Source organism: Herpailurus yagouaroundi, unplaced genomic scaffold, assembly GCF_014898765.1.
Source record: "Herpailurus yagouaroundi ecotype Mexico unplaced genomic scaffold, PumYag 28, whole genome shotgun sequence".
Taxonomy (NCBI): Eukaryota; Metazoa; Chordata; class Mammalia; order Carnivora; family Felidae; genus Herpailurus; species Herpailurus yagouaroundi.
Window position 1 is genome coordinate 167324492 of NW_024412376.1, and position 22666 is coordinate 167347157.

At 44.9% G+C, this 22666-nt stretch overlaps 1 protein-coding gene across 8 annotated transcripts in view; it reads right to left on the reverse strand.

Moving 5' to 3' along the window:
- The window catches only part of FAM193A (family with sequence similarity 193 member A), a 170901-nt gene that overhangs the window by 93841 nt on the left and 54394 nt on the right, over nucleotides 1-22666 (reverse strand). For 4 of the 8 annotated variants that reach the window (XR_005794673.1, XR_005794670.1, XR_005794671.1 and 1 more), the window contains exons 1-2: nucleotides 15431-15665; nucleotides 1059-1304 (exon numbers count right to left, since the gene is read on the reverse strand). Coding sequence is in view for 4 of the 8 variants with exons in the window: in XM_040489389.1 (XP_040345323.1) it covers nucleotides 1059-1286 (228 nt within the window). In the remaining 4 variants the exon portion in view is untranslated. Of the gene's footprint in view, nucleotides 1-1058; nucleotides 1305-14633; nucleotides 14981-15430; nucleotides 15666-22666 lie in introns of those variants that run through there. The other 4 variants (XM_040489389.1, XM_040489346.1, XM_040489356.1 and 1 more) reach the window with 3 other exon arrangements.

Here is a 22666-nt window from a genome sequence, read left to right on the forward strand (position 1 = left end):
AAGGAAGGAAGGAAGGAAGGAAGGAAGGAAGGAAGGAAGGAAGGAAGGAAGGAAGGAAAGGGGTGCTGAAGAGAATGCACAGGAAAAGGAGCACGTGAGACGAGGTGGCGAGAGATTATCAATTTTTATTCTGATAAACAGTGAGACCTTGAGGCTTAGTTGTTCAAACGCCTGCGCAGAAAGTAGCACATGAGCTGGGGCACTGCCCTCAATGAACCCCTAGAACAGAAGTCACTGGCCTAGCAGGAGGCAGGAAGGAGGCCACAGAACCGGAAAGGAAGATTCACACCGTGCGGCAGCAAAACGTTTATTCACCGACCCAGCACACGTGACCTGGAAAGCAGTCCCCGGTCAGAACACGCGGTGGTGGATGCTGGTGTTGGCGGCTGCCGGTAGTGAGGCATCAGGAGGCAACAGCTTGGAAAACAGGCAGCGGCTTACAGACGAAATAAAAGGAACAGAAAAGTCCTAGAATGTGGGGCCTCATATGGCTGTAAGAGCCAAGTCGTTCCAGAACCCAAAGAGCAGACTAGCAAGACTTTTCGGGACCAGGGCCACTAACACACAACTGGGCCAAAGAGCAGACTAAGAGTGTGGCCTTCCTATGTAAGCCCGAAGTGCTCAAGAATGCCTCCATTCAGCTGAGAAAAGAAATCAAGGAAAAACTGGGGGGCGGGGGCAGAGTTAAGAACTGCCTCTGGGAAAAAAATTTTAGGTGAGTTACCAGCTCTTGAAACTGGCTAGAACCAAAGACTTTTTGAGCTTTTCAGCAAACTGTCTTGCCAAACAAATCCTGAGACCAGCCCAAACACATCCTCTGGTCTCCTGAGCTTGCTGACTGAGTTGTGCCACCAAGGGGAGCAGGTCTCCCCCACTACCTGCTGCAGGTATGGACAGGAGACCAGGAGCATGGCCCCCGAGGGTGGAGCGAGGGACCAGAAGGTGGCGTAAGAGGGGTTTCCTTCCAGAAAGCTGACCCAAATTAACGATCTCACTGCCCAATTAGCCCACCGGGTGAGAAAGCTGAGGAGCCCATGCTGTCCATGGTGGACACTCACCGATGGCTGGTCGAGGCCACCATGCCTCTCCTCCTTCTCCACAGTCCGCCGGCAGTCTGGGCATACCCACAGTGGCAGGTGCAGCACGCTGTTGCCCTTGGGGGCCATAGAAAGGGCCAATTTGCTCGCAGTCTTAATTCCGCTCTCTAAGAATGAAGAGTCTTTCCGCTCACTTCTGCACAGAAGACAATAATCCCCAGCGGGGTAGGGTGGTGTTCTATGATTCATGCCAAAATTAAAAGGAGTCTGAAACAGAAAAAATATTTCTATTTTCAAAACATGATTCACAAAGCCAAGATCACTTAAAAATACTATATAGTTTTAAAATTACAATGTACGTGCATGTTTATATAAGCATCTAATAAGTAATTTGTTGAATAAAACTGTACCTAGTGTTCTAGAAATTCACCGTACTTCAAATAAACAGTAGCACCATAAAGAACATCTTAGAAGGAATTAGAAAATTGTCCACTTAGCCTCTGCACCCAGACATGTTATTACTCTCCCCACGTGCTGAAAAGTGTGCATCTCAGTTTCCACACAGGGGACACCAGGACTCTTGACCATCAGCAGAGTTTAAAGCCACTATTCCAGAGGTGCGTGCGTGCACACGAGGGCTCAGACCCAAGGGAGTAATTCTGGCCTGTGTGTACGGGTGCGGATCCCAACCACCTGGGAGCTGGTATTCCCGTTCCAGAGGCGAGATACACAGCAGGAGCCGGATGGCGCCACACATCCCAGACCCAGCCTCCCTTCCGGCTCGGCAGCGGTTATGCTCAAGGCATCTCCAGCCACCTGATTTCAACGTCTGCTTTTTCAAATAGTTAAGATGCAAGATCATTACCCTGGATTCTCTTCAAAAGATCAACCATCCTATCAGAAAAGAAAAATCAGCCTTAAAAATACACAAACAAGCTCCAGAGATGTAAAACAGGCCCAAAGTCACAAGGTCAGCAAGCAGGGGCCGAGATTTTAACCCAAATGAATGTGAGCCCAAGACTGGTCATCTGCACCATAGAGAAACCATCCCAGGAATCCTGCAAATCCTGAGAGGTTCAAGAGAGGCGGACCTGGGAACAGGTCAGCAGGGAAACCAGGCATGGCCTTCCAGAGGCAGGACAGGTGTGCCAAGGGTTCCAAGCCAGAGCACGTGTGGGATCAAGGTGACAGAAACCCCCCAGGCCTCTGTTGCCATCCTCTGCCATGGGCCTCACCGGTTGGAGAGGTGGACAGGGACCCAGGCCAAGGTTATTCAGGCTGGAACTTTGGGGTATTTTACAAAAGTCTCTGGTTTCGGCCAGAGGCTCCTCCCGATACCTTACCCAGCCCTGCCCAGCCAGCAGTCTAGCTCCTCCCTCAGTCCATGGCTCTCTCCCTGCTCTCCTGCACCAAGGCTTCACATACGTCTTTGGCTGTGCTTGTTAGCTGGACTATAAGTGTGCATTTAAACGACTGGCTCCACGGCCGACTGAGTACTCTCAAAAGGCCGCAGGCTCCTTCCCTAAAGCCCCGGCGGGCCAGCAGGTCAGGTGCTTCAACAGGGGGGCTGAATGAATGAATGAATGAATGAATGAATGAATAAGAGAGTGAATGACAGCACCACTAACACACAAAAGACTTGCACATATACTCTTACCTGCCTTTATAACCCAGTGACCAAAACTGTTTCCATCACATACGCAGGTTCCATGGATTTAACCAAACCCAGCTCAGCAGCCGTGTGAATGTCTGGGCTGCGAGGGGAAGGAAGTGAGTACTGTATCCCAACAAGTGGCGTTCTAGGAAGCTCCAGACTACTCAAACCACAGAACACCATGGGAGCAGACGTCTTTCTCTGTCCCGACAGAGCCAAGATGTAGAAAGTATGACAATTTCAAAAATCTCACTGATTTAAAACCACCTCTCGTCCCCAGGCCTATGGAAAAAAAAAACCCATCACTAACTGAACAGCCACAGCCTTCAGATTGTTCCAGGCCACCTTTTTACCCAGAGAAGGAGGTGCTAGCTTCCAAGGTTACAAAGTCTCCAAGCCAGAGATAATAACATACTAGCCAGAACTGACTTGAGGGTAACCACTTCAGTTCCAGATCATCTGTCTGTCCACCCACTGGTCAGCCTGTTCGTCCAGTATTTACTGGAAGCCACCATGTGCCAAGGCACTCGTCCAGCTACTGAGGATGCAGCAGTAACTAAAACAAAGTTCCCTGCCCACGGTGAGCTAATACATCTGTCAAAGGCAAAGACTACAAATAAGACAGAGAAGGAAAAAATACAGAACATTAGACAGTGATCACTGAGAAGGAGAAAAACAGAGAGCAGACAGGAGTGACAGGGGTTGGGGACAATGCCTTTCCATCATTAAGAACCTCCTCGAGGAGACATCTGATGTCGGTGGCTGGTAGCAGCCACACAGATACCTGGGAGAGGGCCACTCCTGAGAGCAAGCACAAAGGCACTGGGGCAGGAGGCCACAGGAGGAGACAGAGAGGGAAGCGGGGGAGGTTCCATCAGGGCTATGAGGCTGTATGGGGGGGGGGGGAGAGAGGAGATGGGAACAGGGGATCAATCAGGGAGAAGGTGCGTGTTCCCTAGGAGTGAGGCAGCAGTGAAGTCTGCTATGAAGGAAGAGCTGACAAGACTGCTAAGGAATCAGATGTTGAAGATGAACAGAGGTGGGAAAGGCAAAAACAAGTCTTCCTTGACTGAGTGCAGGGAAGGCTCTGGGATGAGGAAGGCCTCTTCCATAAAACATCTGAAATACACAATGTGCCAACATCCTGACAGGTTAGATCACAGATGCACCTGCAAATAGCCCAGAGGTCCTGCTGGTTCCAGAGAGACACCGGACCGGCGAACTCAGACTTAAGCGCCGGCCATCCAACAGCAGGAAGCACTCCTCCACGAAGAAAAAAATCAGCAAGGGTGCAGGGCTACAAGGAGGACGTCATTCTAACAAGGGTGAAGTGAGCTAGGGCCCAAATGCTAAGGCAACACAGAAACACACACGGCTGCACATCTGGGAGACAAGCACTGCAGGCGTGGGCAGCACATGAGGGCGTTGGGCGGGGGGGGGCGTTGCAGGACAAAGGCCAGGGGCACCACCAGAGACGGGGGCAGGCAGGGTTGCCCATGCGGGCAGTGGGAAGAGGCTGAAGGTTTCTCAGAAGGACATGGTAAGACCCAGTGTGCATGAACACTGTTCCAGGCAGTTCCAGGAGCAGGCAGGAGCCATGGAAAAGCAGAGATGTCTGATTTAGGAGCACTGAAGGCAGAGCCACAGGACTTGCTGATGAACCCAAGGATGTGACGAGAACAGGTCGGACCACCCGGGCAGCAGTCATGCCAACAACAGGGGTGCCACACACAGCTGGAGGGCTAGGGCCGTGGCAAGAACCAAAAGTTTGCTATAGATGTTGTTACACATGAATTTCGTGTTAAACATCCAGATAATGTGGCGAGTTTGTTTTGCACAAGTAAGATACTTGGGAAATGGGTTGCGACTGAATATGTAATTCTGGGTCACCAGCGCATGTGGTATGTAAAGCCATGAAGGCAGGCCAGATGATCCACGGAGAGAGGGAACCAAAGTCAAAACTTCTCAACACTTGGCCAACTAGTATAAAGCTAGTCCTCGGAAGATGCCAGCCTCTCCTCTCCACAGCGTTTTCAGACAAAGCGAATAACAGAGACTATAAGATGCACACGTGTGATGGGGCGCCTGGGTGACGCAGTCGGTTAAGCGTCCGACTTCAGCCAGGTCACGATCTCGCGGTCCGTGAGTTCGAGCCCCGCGTCGGGCTCTGGGCTGATGGCTCAGAGCCTGGAGCCTGTTTCTGATTCTGTGTCTCCCTCTCTCTCTGCCCCTCCCCCGTTCATGCTCTGTCTCTCTCTGTCCCAAAAATAAATAAACGTTGGAAAAAAAAAAAAAAAGATGCACACGTGTGTATGCTACAACACGTGACTAAAATTCAAATTAACCAAACACTAGTGCCTTGCCCCATGGTTATGCTCCTAACTATCTGTGATCAAATGTAAGGCACACATATAAACTCCACTGATTCCCTGAAAGGCATTTACAGCTGTACTGAAGTATAGCCGAGGTAGGAGAAGCTGAAGATATGTGAGGCGTGCAACCTGAATACTTCTGACATTACGCACACACCCATGAAACCACGGAGATCAAGACAATGAACATTTACCGTCGCCCCCAGGTTTCCTTGTGCCCCCTGAACTCCCTCCCTCCTGTAGTCACTCTCCTCCTGCCCCCATTCACAGGCAACCGCTGGACTGGGCTCTGTCTCTACCGATTACTATGCAAGTCCAGAAGTTATATCACACAGCATAATGTCTTTTGTCTGGCTTCTTCTGTCAAGTACCGTTATTTGGAGAGGATTCCCAGGTATGTATCAGGACTTTGTTTCGTTTAATTACTGAGTAGTACTCCATTACGTGGGTAAGCCACACCTTGTTTTTATCCATCCTCCCATTCAGAGACATTTGGGTTATTTCCAGTTTCTGGCTATTTACAAACAGTAGTCGCTAGGAACACTCATGTACAATCTTGGTATGGACACATGCTTTTGTTTTTCTTGGATAAATACCAAGGAATAGAATAACTGGGTCATATGGTAGGTGCATGTCTAACTTTTAAGAAATTGCCAAATTATTCCCAAAAAGCAATGTTGTAGATTTCCAGTAACCCACATCCTCATCGATGTGGTGAGCTGTGTTCATGGTAGCCATTGTAATGACTGTGTAGCACTGTCTCACGGTGCTTTTCCTTAAGTGTTAATTCTGTTAAATATTTGTTCACAGGCTTATTCAAATCTTTGGCCTGGCTCAAGGTTTATCAATTTTATTACTTTTAAAAGAATCAGCTTTTGGTTTGGTGGACTTTCCATATTTAAAAATTTTTTGTTTTGTTGATTTTTGCCTTTATGTTATTATTTCCTTGTCTTGGGTTACTTTGGGTGTAACTAGCTCTTTGATCTGCTTTCTTGTGGTGAGAGAACAAGTCATTGAGCCCTTTCTCTTTGCACAAAGAGGTGATTAGTGTTCTAAGTGTCCCTATAAGCAGCCCTTTGACAATGATTTATAAATTTTGATGTGTGGTGTTTCCATTCTCATTAGGCCCAAAATACTTCATAATTACCCTCTTGACTTCTTCTTTGGCTCATGGGCTATTTAACGTGTGACATGTGTAGCTAAGTGTCTTTCATCTGTGATTTCTAATATAATTCCACGTAGTCAGAGAAGCTGCTTTGTACAATTTGAATTCTTCCAAATTTATCAAGACTTTTTTGGGGCACCTGGGTGGCTCAGTCGGTTAAGTGTCTGATGCCTGATTTTGGCTCAAGCCATGATCTCATGGTTTGTTGAGTTCGAGCCTTGCATCGGACTCTGTGCTGACAGCACGGAGCCTGCTTGGGATTCTCTCTCTCTCTCTCTCTCTCTCTCTCTCTCTCTCTCTGCCCCTCCCTGGCTCATGCACACTCTCTCAAAATAAATAAACATTAAAAAAATGACTTTTCACGGGCCAGAATATAGTCTATTTGGTAAATGTTTGACATTTACTTAAAAGAATGTGTAAGTGTGCTGCTATCGTTGGGTAGAGTTTTCTGTAAACATCTGTCAGGTCAGGTTGGCTAACAATGTCATTCAAGTCTTCTATAACCTTAGTTATTTTCTGTTTACTTGTTCAATCAATTACTGAGAGGTGTTAAAAACTCCAACCATAATTTTGTATGTATCTATTTTTCCTTGAAATTCTTTTTAATCTAAATTTTAGTCAGTTAACATATGATACAATATTGGTCTCAGGAGTAGAATTCAGTGACTCATCACTTACATACAACACCCAGTGCTCATTACAAGTACCCTCCTTGGTACCCATCCCCCAACTTCCCTCCATCAACCCTCAGTTTGTTCTCTACCCTTAAGAGTCTCTTGTGGTTTCCCTCTTTTCTCTTTTCTCCCCACTTCCCATGTGTTCATCTGTTTTGTTTCTTAAATTCCACATATGAGTGAAATCATATGGTATTTGTCTTTTCCTGACTGACTTATTTCTTGTAACATTTTTCAGCATTTTTCGCAGAACTAGAACAACCTTAACATTTGTATGGAACCACAAAAGACCCCCAAAGAAGAAAAGTAATCCTGAAAAAGAAAGCTGGAGGCATCATAAGTCCGGATTTCAAGCTATATTATAAAGCTGTATCATCAAGATAGTATGGTAGTGGCACAAAAAAACAAAACAAAACAAAACAAACAAACAAAAACCAGACACATAGATCAATGGAAGAGAACAGAAAACCCATAAATGGACACACAACTATACGGTCAACATCTTTGACAAATCAGGAAAGAACATCCAATGGAAAAAAGACAGTCTCTTCAGTAAGTGGTGCTGGGAAAACTGGAGGGTGGCATGCAGAAGAATGAACCTGGACCACTTTCTTACACCACACCCAAAAATAAACTCAAAATGGATGAAAGACCTACATGTGAGACAGGAAACCATCAAAATTCTAGAGGAGAACAAAAGCAGCAATCTCTTTGACCTCAACAGAGCAACTTCTTACTAGACATGTTGCAGAAGACAAGGGAAACCAAAGCAAACATGAACTATTGGGACCTCATCAAGATAAAAAGCTTCTGCACAGCAAAGGAAACAATCAACAAAACTAAAAGGCAGCCTATGGAATAGGAGAAGGTATCTGCAAATGACGTATCTGACAAAGAGTTAGTATCTAAAATCTGTAAATAACTTATCAAACTCCACACCCAAAAACACACAATGCAGTTAAGAAATGAGCAGAAGACATGAATAGACACTCTTCCAAAGAAGACATCCAGATGGCCAACAGACACATGAAAAGATGCTCAACATCACTCATCATCAGGGAAATACAAATCAAAACCACCATGAGATACCACCTCAGACCTATCAGAATGGCTAAAAGGATGCAGAGAAAGGGGAACCCTCTTGCACTGTTGATGGGAATGCAAACTCCAGCCATTCTGGAGACCAGTATGGAGGTTCCTCAAGAAACTAAACATAGATCTACCCTACGATCCAGCAATGTTTTCCCTTGAAGTTCTATCAGTTTTTCATCCACATACTTTGAAGCTTAGTTATGAGGTGCAAAGACATTTAGGACTGTTACGTCCTCTTAATACACTGACCCCTATATCAGTATGAAACTACTCTCTTTGCTCTGGTATCTATTTTTCTGATACTTAAAGAGCCACTCCAGCTTTTTACTTACATAAGGGCAAGGCATGTCTTTCCCTATGACTTTACTGTGTACATCTCTATGTTTACAGCACATTACAGCAGAAAGCATATAGCTGGGACGTGATACTTTTCCTATCTCACAATCTTTTAAAATTGGCATGTTTGGGGCGCCTGGGTGGTTCAGTTGGTTAAGCATCCAACTTCGGCTCAGGTCATGATCTCACTGCTCGTGGGTTCGAGCCCCACATTGGGCTCTGTGCTGACAGCTCAGAGCCTAGAGCCTGCTTCCGATTCTGTGTGTGTGTCTCTCTCTGCCCCTCCCCTGCTCAAGCTCTGTCTGTCTCTCTCAAAAATAAATAAACATTACAATTTTTAAAAAATTTTTAATTTAAAATTGGCATGTTTAGATCACTTATATTAAATACAATTGTGGATATTAAATGGATATTTAAGTTTATAAAATTTATCACCTAATTATTTTTCTAATGACCCATGTGTTGTTTCCTTTTCCTCTTTTTCAGCTTTTTAAAAATTGAGTATTTTTTATGACTCTATTCTATCTCTTTTGTTGAACTGTGAGCTACACTCTTCTGTTTGAAGTGGTCACTTTAGTGTCATGGTGTACATTTGTACTTACCAGTCATCAAGTAAGACTTTACCACTAAACATACAAGAATCCTACATTCCCCTCTGCTGGCCTTCGTGTTACTGTTGTCAGACATTTTCCTTCTACACGTAAGTCTCATGGTTTGTTGCTGCTTTTGCTTTATTATTAGTTTTTAAGATTTTATTTTTAAGTAATCTCTACCCCCAACATGGGGCCTGGGGCCTGAACTCGTGACCGAGAAAAAAGAGTTGCCTGCTCCACTGACTGAGCCAGCCAGGCACACCACTGCTCTTCTTTTAAATAGACAACTGTAGGGGCGCCTGGGTGGCTCAGTCAGTTGAGCGTCTGACTTTGGCTCAGGTCAGTATCTCACAGTTCGTGGGTTCAAGCCCCCCGCTGGGCTCTCTGCTGTCGGCACTGAGCCTGCTTGGGATTCTCTGTAGCCCGCTCTCTCTGCCCCTACCCCATTTGCTGTCTCTCAAAAATACACATCAAAAAACTAGACAACTGTTATTTTAAAGTAATTTAAAACGTATTTTCTGCATACATTTACAATTTGCAGCGTATCTCTTTCTTTCTGTAGACTCACATATCCACCTGGTGACATCTGTTCTCTACCTCAGAACTTCCTTTACCATATTTGTGATGGAGATCCACTGGCCATGCGTTCTTTGGGCTTTTTACGTCCGAAAAAACGTTGATCTCGTCTTCACTTTTAAGAGACATTTTTGCTGGTTTACGATTCCAGGTTACGCTTTTCCCTTTCTGTGCTTTAAAGCTGCGCTTGCTCCGTCTCCTGGCTTGCGCCGCGTCTCATGTAGAAGCCTGCCGTCTTTACCTTTGTTCAACAAATAGTACATCTTTTTTCTAAATTTTTTTCTCCACGTGTATTTATTTTTGAGAGAGACAGAGCATGAGTGGGGGAGGGGCAGAGAGCGAGAGAGACACAGAATGTGACGCAGGCTCCAGGCTCCGAGCTGTCAGCACAGAGCCCGACGTGGGGCTCGAACCCACGCGCTGTGAGATCACGACCTGACTGAAGCTGCACACTTCGCTGAGCCACCCAGGCACCCCCAATGCATCGCTTTTCCTGACTGCATTTTCCTCTTAACCGTTGTTTTCCCGGACACAAATGTGTCTTGGTGCAATTTTCTTCACCTTTCTTATGCTTGAAGCTTACTGAGCTTCTGGCATTTGTGGGTTTATAGTTTTCAACAAATTGGACAGTTTTCAGCCATTATTCCTGCAAATCTTTTTCGTATTTATTCCTCATTCCCATTCTTTCTCTCAGGGACTCCGATTACGCACACACAGTGGGCCCCGGGACGCGGTTCCAAAGCACACTGATGCTCTGTTCACCCCCCCGCCCTGCCCGGCAGGCTTCTCCTTCATGGTTCTTTTTGGATACTTTCTATTGCCATCTCCTCAAGTTCCTTCACCTCTTCTGCTGCAGCATCCAACGCGTTCAGGTCTAGAAGTTCACCTGGGTTTTCTTTTATTCTGTGTTTCCTTTTAACATGCTCATGCTTTCCTCTATGCGGCTGAATATACAGAATATAGTGGTAACTGCGTTAACATCTAGCTAATAATTCTATCACATGTGTCATTTCTGAGTCTGTTTCTATTTTTCATTTTGTACCTCATTATGGATCGTACTGGCCTGCGTCGGTCTCTGCGTGCCTCATGATTTCTGACCAGATAGTCTAGACACTGTAGGCTTTACCGTGTTAGGTCACGGGTATTGTTTTACGCCTTCAAATATTTCTGAGCTTCGTTCTGGGTCATAGTTGGGTTATTTGGGAAGAGTCTGGTCTTCCCAAGGCTTGCTTGTAAAATTTGGGAGGTGGGATCAGAACACCTTTCTGTTTGTTTGTTTTTTAAAGATCTAACTGGCTTTATTAAGTGATTCATGCCTCAGGCAGCATTCCATTGGGAAGGTAGAGAGATGCTCCCAGGATGAGAGCACCTTCAATCTGCCCCACTAATGAGGCAATACCCTGGGAGTGCACTATCTGTGCGTCACAAGATTCCCCCACTCTGGCTGTGGGCACACAAATTGTTTGGGTCCCTGCATGAGCTCCAAGGACTGTTGCACGACTCCCTTCCTGGGTTCTTTCCTTGGCCCGCAGTTTCCACACATGCCCGTGCTCATCCGCACACAGCTGAGGACTCAAGGAGAATCCCACGTGGTTCTCCAAAACTCTCTTTCTCTTTGCAGCCCTCTCTTCTCTGGTACTCTGCCCTGTAAATTTACTTTGGCCTCCCCACCCCAAGGAAACCACCAGGTTCTCTTCGGGCTACTCCCTCCTTTCTTCCTGAGCCACGGCCTGCAAATGCTCTCAAGGCAGTGAGCTCGGCCAGTCCTTAGCTCGTTTAGTTTTTCTGCCTCTCAGAGATCACTGTCCTGTACTGCCTGCTGCCCAATGTTGGAACAATGCTGTTCGAGATATTCTGTCCTTCATTCAAGTGGTTTAGGACGGGAGGATAAATCTGGTCTGGTTACATCAATATTCTTTAAAAATAAATGTACAAGAATAAACACTAAATAAGTGTCGTCCCCCTAGTCCTACACACATACAGATAAAATGTATTTATATAAAGGCATTTTATCGATTTACTGACTTACTTCAGATCCTATGTTGTAACCCAGACGTTTTTCCATAAGAGAATATATTTATTCCTAAATTGGCACTCCTGCTGAAAACACTTGCAAGTGCCACGGACAACTGAGTTCTGCACCTGTGACTCAAGACACTTCATCCTTTCTCAGTAAACTGGTTTTCTACTCTGTGGTACAAGCCGTCATTTGTGGCCAATGTGTATATATGTAAGAAAGATACCAAATTCATTTTCCTGCTAGGCTTACACTCTAGTTTTAAAAGTAATCTCCAGGGATGCCTGGGTGGCTCAGTCAGTTACGCATCCAACTTCGGCTCAGGTCATGATCTCACAGTTCGTGAGTTCGAGCCCCGCATCAGGCTCTGTGCTGACAGCCCAGAGCCTGGAGCCTGTTTCAGATTCTGTGACTCCCTCTCTGTCTGCTCCTCTCCCACTCATGCTCGCGCGCGCGCTCTCTCTCTCTCTCTCTCTCCTTCAAAAAATAAATAAAAACATTAAAAATATATATAGAAAAATAAAAATAAAAGCAATCTCCAAAAAAGAAACCCCAAATGCAATATGAAAAACTCAGACTTACTATTTAAAGACTTTACATGTAGGGGCGTCTGGGTGGCTCAGTTGGTTAAGCGTCTTGACTCTCGATTTCAGCTCAGGTCATGATCTCTGCGTCATGAGTTCAAGCCCCACATCAGGATCCACGCTGACAGTGTGGAGCCTGCTTGGGATTCTCTCCCTCTCTGTCTCTGTCCCTCCCCTGCATGTGCTTGCTCTCTCTCTCTCTCTCTCTCTCAAAATAAATAAACTTTTAAAAATAAATAAAGACTTTACAGCTAAACTTATTATAGACCCAAAGAAAATATGGCATCTTAGGGCATAATAGCACTAAAGGTGGTCAGGTAATAATGGCACATCTCAGGTCATACAGCCCAGTGAAGGCTAAAGCCAGGATTCTCACGTACACAAAACACAAAGCAAACATGCCTGTTTTTGTCCCACTAACATCTCCTGCCTCAGACACTATACAGCTGTCTCTTCCTGACTGGTCCCCAACCCACACATCTGTCTGCTTTCCATATATCCTCTACTTCTGTCAGGATGGCCTCTCATACTGCACATGTGACCAGAATATTCCTCTGTTTTGCACCCTTCAATAGGTCCCCTGCCTAAAAGGATCAAGCGCGACACACAAGGCCCTTGTCACTTAGTCGCTGCAGAATTACCCAGCTGAAATTCCTTAAAATTCCAAACCTCTGCCCCATTCAACTGTGGGGCCTTAGTACATGCCATTTCCAATCCTGAAACACCAATCTCCCGTCCGTTACCAGGCAGCTGTCAGGCACCCTGACAAACCTCACTGTGCTATCATTCTTCTTCTGTGAACTGTGCTTTCTTCCAACTTACTCCCCACCCCTCAAGCAATACAGCCCCACAGAGTTAATTACCCCGATTCCTGTACCCCCTCTATACTTGACACGACTACCTTATGCTTTCAAATGTCCATCTTCTCATGACACTCAAGAATGTTTAAGTCCCACAAAGCACCCAGCATCCAGCAGGCACCCAGTAAATGCTCAATGACGGAAATGAAGCCACTACTCCACATCATCAACTCACCTTTGGGCTCCCCTACTCCCACCGCCATCTTCCTTCTGAGTTTACACACAATCTTTTGTGAGCTACCTGTGTCCAGGGAGGACTGCATGTGTGGTCACTAAAATATCTACGGTCTTTTCTGCTTCCTTTCTGAACTCAGCTTTCCCAAAGCACATGCAAGTTCTGTAAGCAAGTGGTACTACTTGGGAAATAATTACTAACGTTAATATTTAAGTTCTCTTCCAATTAGTTACCATAAAATTGCTAACAGAACCAGGAGTTAGGTGCAAAATTATTCAAATATTTTAATGTTTTGGAACATGTAATTTGTATGATCGCAGAGAGTAAAATATTTTTAGCAATTTCAAGACGTCAAAGGTGCTTCCCAAAAAATTCAATAAACATTAATTACTGACTCCCTACTATTACATTATGATAGCATTCTTTTTATAGCTAATGTGGAAGTGAGGTTTTTTGTGTTTTGTTGTTTGTTTTAGGATTTACTTCAATTTCAGTTTATAGATTTTAAAAAGTAGAGAAAGCCTAAAAAAGTCTGCAACCATTGGTTTCGTATAGCTGCTGGTCAACCTTCTGATTGGGCCTACCTATGAATGCCCAGTGGTTCTGCAGAAGTCAACAGGGTGGCTTTGCGCACTAATGAAGGCACAGTGGTACCTGCTCTCTGCCAGAAACTATAGTTATATAAAATGGTTTTAAGCATGTAACTGTTATGAATATGGTCTTTGTACATACAAGAAGTCCTCTTTGAAGTCTAGTAAGCAACGCAATGACTGTTTTGATTCTGCTTAGCTGGAATAAGATAAACGTCTAAGCAGCCTTGGAACAAGTCAGGATGCCGGGGCGAGTTTAGCGCCACTGCTCCGTCATCTGGCACATGGCAATTCACACATTCAAATGTTTACAGAATACCTCAGGTCTCTGCATTTAAGCTCCATATGGCAAGAGAAAAAGAACTTGAATTTATTAGTAGCAGCAAATCAGACAGTTAAGAAAGGCTTACGGCCCTGGAAATAGGTCTTTCTTATATTCTTTTTCACCTATCTTGAAACCACAAATCACCTACTGTGGTCACATGACATGCTGATATCAAAGTATACTAACTTCTCTGGCTACAGTTTGCACCCCCTTTAAAATCCGAAAATTCCAGTAACCAGTCATTTAGTACAGGGTGCTAACAGTCTTTACAGCAATACCCAGATATCTCCAGAGGGGAAGAAAAAACCCACAAATAGAACAGAAGCCGGAAAGGCTTTGAGTCAGACACTGTAAGTGGGATAGGCAACATTTGAAAACTGAGCGACTGAGATGATTCCAAAGGTAGCCACTCAACACACCTCGCAAGCTCGTCACCAACACGGCCCTGCTGACCTGGGCACCCAGGCCAGGGGCAGCCCCCTCCGTCCACCCCACACCCGGCCACAGGGAGGCACCTGGTGCCAGGACAGCCACACCAGAGACTAGCCAGTGACCTAAAATAATAACCACAAAAAGTACTTGCCTTTTGCAGAATCCCCAACTTCCCATAACACAGAATGTGGTGATAACACAGAGTTGGCCTCCAGGATTGTTACTAAAACTGCTATGGTCCAAGAAATTCACAAGGCAGGGAGAGGAGGCACAGAAACTTTCACTGGAGGGCTAAGAGTCCGAAGGAAGAGGGAGGGGTGCCTCCCGGCAGGAGCTGCAGAAGAAAGGGAGCAGAGGTGTGGAGAGCAAGCTGAGGGGAGGCAGAGCAGAGACTTCCATGTGAAGCAGGTGCACAGGCGGGCAGCAGCAGGAGGCGGGGACACACCGGATATGCAGCCTTGACAGGGCACCCTGGCCAGGTGAGCAGGCGCCTGTCAAAGCATCTGGTCCCCGTGGGTCTCACAACCAGGGGAAGGGCACAGACCTCTTGCTGAAACTGCAAACATTTTTTTTTTTTTTTAACGTTTATTTATTTTTGAGACAGAGAGAGACAGAGCATGAACAGGGGAGGGTCAGAGAGAGAAGGAGACACACAATCTGAAACGGGCTCCAGGCTCTGAGCTGTCAGCACAGAGCCCGACGCGGGGCTCGAACTCACGGACCGCGAGATCGTGACCTGAGCCGAAGTCGGCCGCTCAACCGACTGAGCCACCCAGGCGCCCCCGAAACTGCAAACATTTAAAGGCTACGACAACACTCAGCGTTGCAAACAGCACTGCAGAATGATGATGGTGTGAAGTCCTAACGACCTGTTTGAAAACCCACTGGCAGTTTGTTTCCAGAGGCTCCAAGCCGTCTACCTGGAGCTGTGCCCCTCGGCATGCTTACCCAGCACACGCCTCCTCGCCTAGGTGAGACCTCTGCTCACGCACCAGGCCCCGCCATCTGCTTGAGGACTCTGTTCTGTGGATTCTCCCCTCCATTCTTCGGATCATCAATCTTTCCTTCTTTCCTGCATCATTTCCATGAGGATACAAGCACACTGTTACCACTAGGCTGAAGACACAAAACACCCTCCTCGGGACCACACTTCCACCTCCAGCAGCTAGGAACCTCTTTTCCTTCCTTTTCAACTCCGTTGGAGCTGTGCACCCCAGCTCTTTCTAAGAGAAATTAAATGCAAGCCACAAATGTGAGCTATGCAGTAAATTAAAACACACACACACACACACACACACACACACAAACTAACAACAATGGTGAAAACAAGACAGCACTTCACACCTATCAGAAAGGCCAAAGTCCAAGGCACGTGGGTGAGCAAGTGGGGCAACAGGAACTCTCGTTCACGGCGGTGGGAGCGCAAATGGTGCGGTCACTTTGGAAGACAGTTTGGCAGCTTCTTCCAAAACTAAACATGCTCTTACCATACGATCCAGCAATTATGCTCCTTGGTATATACCCAAAGGAGCTGAAAACTTTGATCCACACCAAAAAAACTTGCATATGAATGTTTATAGCACTTTTATTCAAAATTTCAAAACTTGGAAGCCACCAAGATGCCCTTCAGAACGTGAATGGACAAACTACGATCCATCCAGACAGTGGAATATTACTCACACTCAAAAGAAATGAGCACCAAGCCAGGAAAAAACATGGAGGAACTTTAAATGCACATTACTAAGGGAAAGAAGCCAATTTGAAAAGGCTACATACTGTATGATTTCATGTACAGGACATTCTGGAAAAGGCAAAGCCACAGAGACAGTAAAAAAAAAAAAAAAAAAAAAAAAGTGGTTGCCAGGGGTTGGCAGAGGAAGGGAGGTACAGGAGGAGCACAGAAGATTTTTGGGGGGCAGTGAAACCACTCTGCATGATACCGTAATAGGGATACCTAGCATTAGACATTTGTCCAAACCCAAAGAATGTACACCACCAAATGACCCAATGGAAACTATGGACTCTGAGCTAATGATGATGTATCAGTACAGGCTTACCAAGTGTCACAAACGCCCCTCTGGTGGGGGATGCTGACCGTGTGGGAGTGTGCGTGCGTGCGTGTGAAGACGGAGGAGGGGTACGTGGGAACTCCCTGTACTTCTTGCTCAATTCTTCTGTGAATCTCAAGTTGCTCCAAAAAATGAAGTCTATTAAACCCCCACTCCAAAAAAGAACCCCCACAGGTGAATTCTACTCACATCATATTTAACTCAATAACACCCACAATATTATATCAAAGGTAATCCATATAAACTATTAATGAGATATTTCGTACTCCTTTCTTGTACCAAGCCTTCAATATTCAGCGTGCACTTGCACACTTAGAGCACATCTCAGGTGTTCCACGGCCACACACAGCCAGGCACCTCGGACTAAAAGGTGCAGGGCCATGCTCACTCTCCAACCTGCCAGTAAGGCTCTCTTGCTCACCACCAATCCTGCAGCATCACACTGGACTCCACCGACATAAGGCACAGGGGTTCACTCTCTCCTACTGCATGGCCTTTCTTCCACTGGCCTGCTGGTCATCACACCCCCCTGATGCTTCTGAGAACCCACTCCAGCCCCAGATGTCGTGACTCTAGGCAAAGATGGCTCCACACATTCCTCCAGACCAAGACTCCTAACCTTAGGGTCAATTCCCAGCCACCTTCTCTGCTCTGTGTTCAGTTTGTGCCTCAGGCTTCTAGCAGGTTCCTCTTTTCAGAGAAGAGATCTTCTTTCTTTCCTGGTAGCTTTCAGGGAAGAGGTGTAGAATCAAATGCCTTGGCCTCAAGTCCTGGATGGCCCTATAAATGGGGACAGGGACTGAGAAGTGGGGAAGCCAGGCTTCGGTGACAGAGGAGGAAGTGCAGAAAGACTGGGCAGAATAACACCCACTTCCAGTTAGCCCCTAACTGCGTCTCAAGAAGCACGTGTCGCTTGTATCATGAGAAAAGCAAGCTTTCCTAGAAAGACTTCTGGAAGCTGAACGGGCAGGCCAGCTGGTGGTGAGAAGGGGCCCTCACGTTCAGTGCTCGCAAGGCATGCGGGTCTGGCCATCTCTGTCCTTGCTCAGTCAGGATCACAGACGCCATCTCCTCTGCTGCCTAGGTGGCCTGCCAAACTGCTGACTACACCACTGGGCACTGGTGCACTGGAGGGGCCAGCAGAGAGAGCCCGGTCCCCAGATGACGGCATTCCACCCACATGTGACAGACCCTGACCTGAGGCTAAGGCCCTTCCCACCCCAGCCCATGTGGATCCCAAACTGGCACAGGAACAGCATCCTCCATTGCTGATAGGGACACACAGGCTATGTATCTGCTGCTCCAAGGCTCTGGTAACAAACTTTAACAATTTTACCAAGAGACAAAAACTGGTAACAGAGATCAGTTAAGGAATGGGAAACTGACATACCCAGAAGCAAGAAGATTCAGGAACCTTCATTTGATGTCTCAAGTACAGAAAATTTTGCATTTATAGTGAAAGGCATTTAACCACATTATCAGAAATTCTAAAAATGTTTTCTATTTCATCTTCAGTAATTTAATAACTAGAATCTCATATTTTGATGAAAAACAAAGACTGTATATTCTTTTTTTTTTTTTAATGTTTGTTTATTTTTGAGAGAGAGAGAGAGAGAGAGAGCGAGCACGTGCACAAGCCAGGGAGGGGCAGCGAGAGGGAGACACAGAATCTGAAGCAGATTCCAGGCTTTGCGCTGTCAGAACAGAGCCTTACACGGGGCTCGAACCGACAAACTGGGAGATCATGATCTGAGCTGAACTCAGATGCTTAACCCACTGAGCCACCCAGGCACCTCTGTATAGTCTTTAAATATATGTATAAGCATTTTTTTCTGGCATTCAATAGGAGATACATGTGATTATGTATAAAATCATATCTGTGAGATACAATGGTCAGCACCATATATAAAATAAATGGCTGAACAAAAACAGACTCCAAAGAGCTTTTGAAATCTGTATTTTTAACACTGACAGTCACACCTCAATTCCAAATAGTAGCTTAATTCAAAAACAGCACAGTCTTCACCTCACACATGCTACAATGGCTTTGCTCAAAAAGACAACAAACAACAGGTGTTGGCGAGGTGTGGAACCCCGGGCACTGTTGGTGGGAGCAGTGCAGCTGCTGTGGAAAACAGGCCGGGGGTCCCTCACAAAATCGGAAACAGAGCTACCATGTGACCTAGCAATTCCACTTCCGGGCATGTATCCAAAGAAAACGGAAACACTAGCTCAAAACCATGTCTGCACCTCCACGTTCACTACAGTAGCAGCTACAAGAGCCAAGGCATGGAAGCAGCCCAAGGGTCCATTAATGGAAGAACAGAGAAAACACAATGGAGCACTACTCAGCCATAAAAAAGAACAAAATCTCAACACCAACGGATCTCAAGGGCACTATGCTAAGGCGAAGTAAGTCAGAAAAGGACAAATCCCATATTGTTTCACTTACATGCTGAATCTAAAAAACGACAATGAAAAGAACAAATACTGAGCTCAGACAAAACAGACTGGCAATGCCAGCGGCAGGGCTGGAGGAGGAGAGAAATGGGTGAAGGGGGTCAAAAGGTGCAAGCTCCCAGTTATAAGTAAGTCCTAGGGACATCATTTTGTACGTCATGACAACTACAGTTAACGATACTGTATTGCATATTTGAAAGTTGCTCAGAGAACAGATCTGAACAATTCTCATCGTAAGAAAAAAGTCTGCAACCGGGTGTGGTGACAGATATCAGACTTACTGTGGTGATCACATGTATACAAACACTGCCTTATTATGTTGTACACCTGCAACTAATACAATGTTGTATATCATACCTCAATAAAAAAAAAAATTTTTTTTTAAGAGCAAAGTCAAAAGCAATTTTAGACAGCTTTGAGCTGATCCCTAAACTAACACAAGATCCAGCTTGGTAGCCACTGTCAAAATGTGGCTACAGAGCACTTGAAATGTGATTAGTCAAACTGAGATGTGGCAAAGTATAAAATCCACACCAGACTTCAAAGACTTGTATGAAAAAAGGAATGCAAATATTTCAGTAATAATTTTTGTATTGATTCCATGCTGAAATAATATTGTCGCTGGTTACTTAAGGTTAAGTAAAATATACCAGGTAAAATTGATTATATTTGTTTCTTTTTACCTTTATAAGATGGTTACTAAAAAAAATATATTTTTAAGTAGGCTGCACGCCCAGCACGGAGCCCAACGCAGAGCTCGAATTTGCAACCCTGCGATCAAGACCTAAGCTGAGATCAAGAGTCAGATGCTTAACTGACCGAGCCACCTAGGTACCCCCTTTTATTTTAAGTAATTTCTACACCCTACATGGGGCTCAAACTGAGATGATGGGTCACAAGCTCTGGCCAGGTACCCTCTCAGTACACTTTCAAGACATTATTATGGAAATATCCCAACACATATAAAAGATGAAAGAATAGTATAATGAACTCTTCATGTACCCATCACTCAGCTTCAACAATTATGTTTCATCTACTCTTTCCACCTCCCCACTTTTTTTTTTTTTTGAGAGAGTGGGGGAGGGGCAGAGGAGACTGAAGGAGTAAGAGGGAGGGAGGGAGGGAAGGAGGGAGAGAGACAGAGACAGAGACAGAGACAGAGAGAATATCTCAAGCAGGCTCCAAACTCAGTGCTGAGACTGACACGGGGCAGAATCCCACAACCCTGGGATCATGACCTGAGCTGAGATCAAGAGTCAGACGCTTAACCCACTGAGGCCCCCCACCCCCCCCCACCCCCCCGCCCTGCGCCCCTGGTTACTAACAATTTTACAATTACATGTGGCTTACATTCCATTTCTCTTGAGCAGTACTGGGCTGGAAAGTCACTATTTCTCCCTTTTCTCATCTTCTATGAACTAATAATAAAGAATAAATATCCAGCCCTAAGCAGAAGGAAATGAAGTCACAGGGAATAATTTACAAATAGGAAAAAGAACAGCTAGAAAATGACAATTTGACTACAGCTGACAATAGCTCTAAATACTTTAATCCTTTTAAACTCCCAAGTTTTTTAACACAGAAATTTAAAACTTCTGTAAAGCATAAAGTTGTTTGTTTGTTTTTTAATAACCAACTTAGACAAAATATCTGTAATACAGAGGCAATAGGCTAATTTCCTCAATATGTACGAGAGCTTCTAATCATCCCAACAGCCTTATACGGTGAGTCCAATTACCATCCTCACTTTACTGAAAAGAAAATTAAAGTGCTGAGTTTGAGAAAACTTGTTCACGCTGGCTGGTAAGTCTCAGAACGAGGATTCGATGTAGGTGAGCTGGCTCCAGACACTGGAAGATGTGCTGGAGTCCCTTCCTGGGCAAGGCAGCTTCTCAGGTGAAGGCACCCTTCCCAAAATACAGCTGTATGAGTCCTAGGGCTCACATCGCTGGGGCATGGGCACACCAGCCAGCTAAGGGAGGTGGGAGTATAGGTGGGGCATCAAAATCAAAATACATGTGCATTAGCAGAGACCAACAAAGCCAAAAACTGCTTCTCAGACGAGCAAAAAAATGGGAGACATAATGGCGAGACTCAAGAGGAAGGAGAACGTACAAAACACCAAGGTCAAAATGAAAACATCGTTACATCAAACTCACTTAAAATAGCAATAACAATAAATAAGTATCAACATATTTAGGTCAAACTTTTGGTGAAAGTTTGGTGAAATGTTCAAAGAATTCCTAGAAAGTACAATTTACCAAAACAGATAGACAGAAACTGGAGCAGTACTTTAATTAGTAAATAAACTCGACCAGATGGAAGTCCAAGCTGAGATGGCTTCTAGCAAAATTTAATAAGAAATAAGTGTAGGGGCCTGGGGGGCTCAGGCAGTTAAGCCTCCTACTTCGGCTCAGGTCATGACCTCGTGGTCCGTGAGTTTGAGCCCCACGTCGGGCTCTGTGCTGACAGCTCGAAGCCTGGAGCCTGCTTCGGATTCTGTGTGTGTGTCTCTCTCTCTGCCCCCTCCCCCACTCACGCTCTGTCTCTTTCGCCTTAAAATAAATAAACATCCCAAAAACAAAATGTTTAAGAAATAAGTCTAATTTTATTTTAATTTTTTAAATTTTTTTTAATGTTTATTATTTTTGAGAGAGACAGAGAGCAAGCAGGGGAGGGGCAGAGAGAGAGGGAGACACAGAATCCGAAGCAGGCTCCAGGCTCTGAGCTGTCAGCACAGAGCCCGACGCGGGGCTCGAACCCACAAACTGTGAGATCATGACCTGAGCCGAAGTCGGCCGCCAACCGACTGAGCCACCCAGGCGCCCCGTAGTAAGTCTAATTTTAGACAAACTCTTCCAGATAACAGAAAAAGGTACACACCAAAAATTAACCATAATCTACATCCTGAAATCCAACAGATGAAAGAAAATTCCAAGTTACTCTCATTCATGAAAATAAATGCAAAAAAATTCTACATTATTGTATGAGCAAACTGAATCTGGCAATAGACAGAAAAGGATACCACTATGGCAAAGTGGGTTTTTACCCAAGAATTCATAGTTCAACACTGAGCTGATTTTCTAATTACTTTATCACATTACAGAACAAGACACAAGTACCATGTAATTAAACAGATGCCAGAAAAGGCTTTTGATAAAACTGAACATCCATTCATTAGTAAAAACATTCCTAATTAACCAGGAATTCAAGGTAACTTTCTTAAAATGATAAATAAAGGCTATCTTAAAAAAAAAAATCTATTAACAAAAAACATAAAAACAAAACAGTGCAAGTTTTCCCTTTGGAATCAGGAATGAGATTGAAGGTACCTGCAGCCATCATTTCTATTCAACTTTATCCTAGAGATCCCAGCCACAACAGTCAGGAAAGAAAAATAAAAGGACTGATGATCAGAAAAGAGAACAAGAAGTGTCACTATTTGCAGATGATATAATTGTACGCACAGAAAACCCAAAAGGATGTAAAAATAAATAAGAATATCTTACAAATGTTGATAAAGAACAAAATATTTTAAATTATATTCCCATATACCAACAACAAATATTTTTTTAAAAATTTAAGTTACCACTTATAACATCTACCAAAAAAAAAAAAAAAAAAAAAAAAACCACCAGGTGCTACACTCATGGAA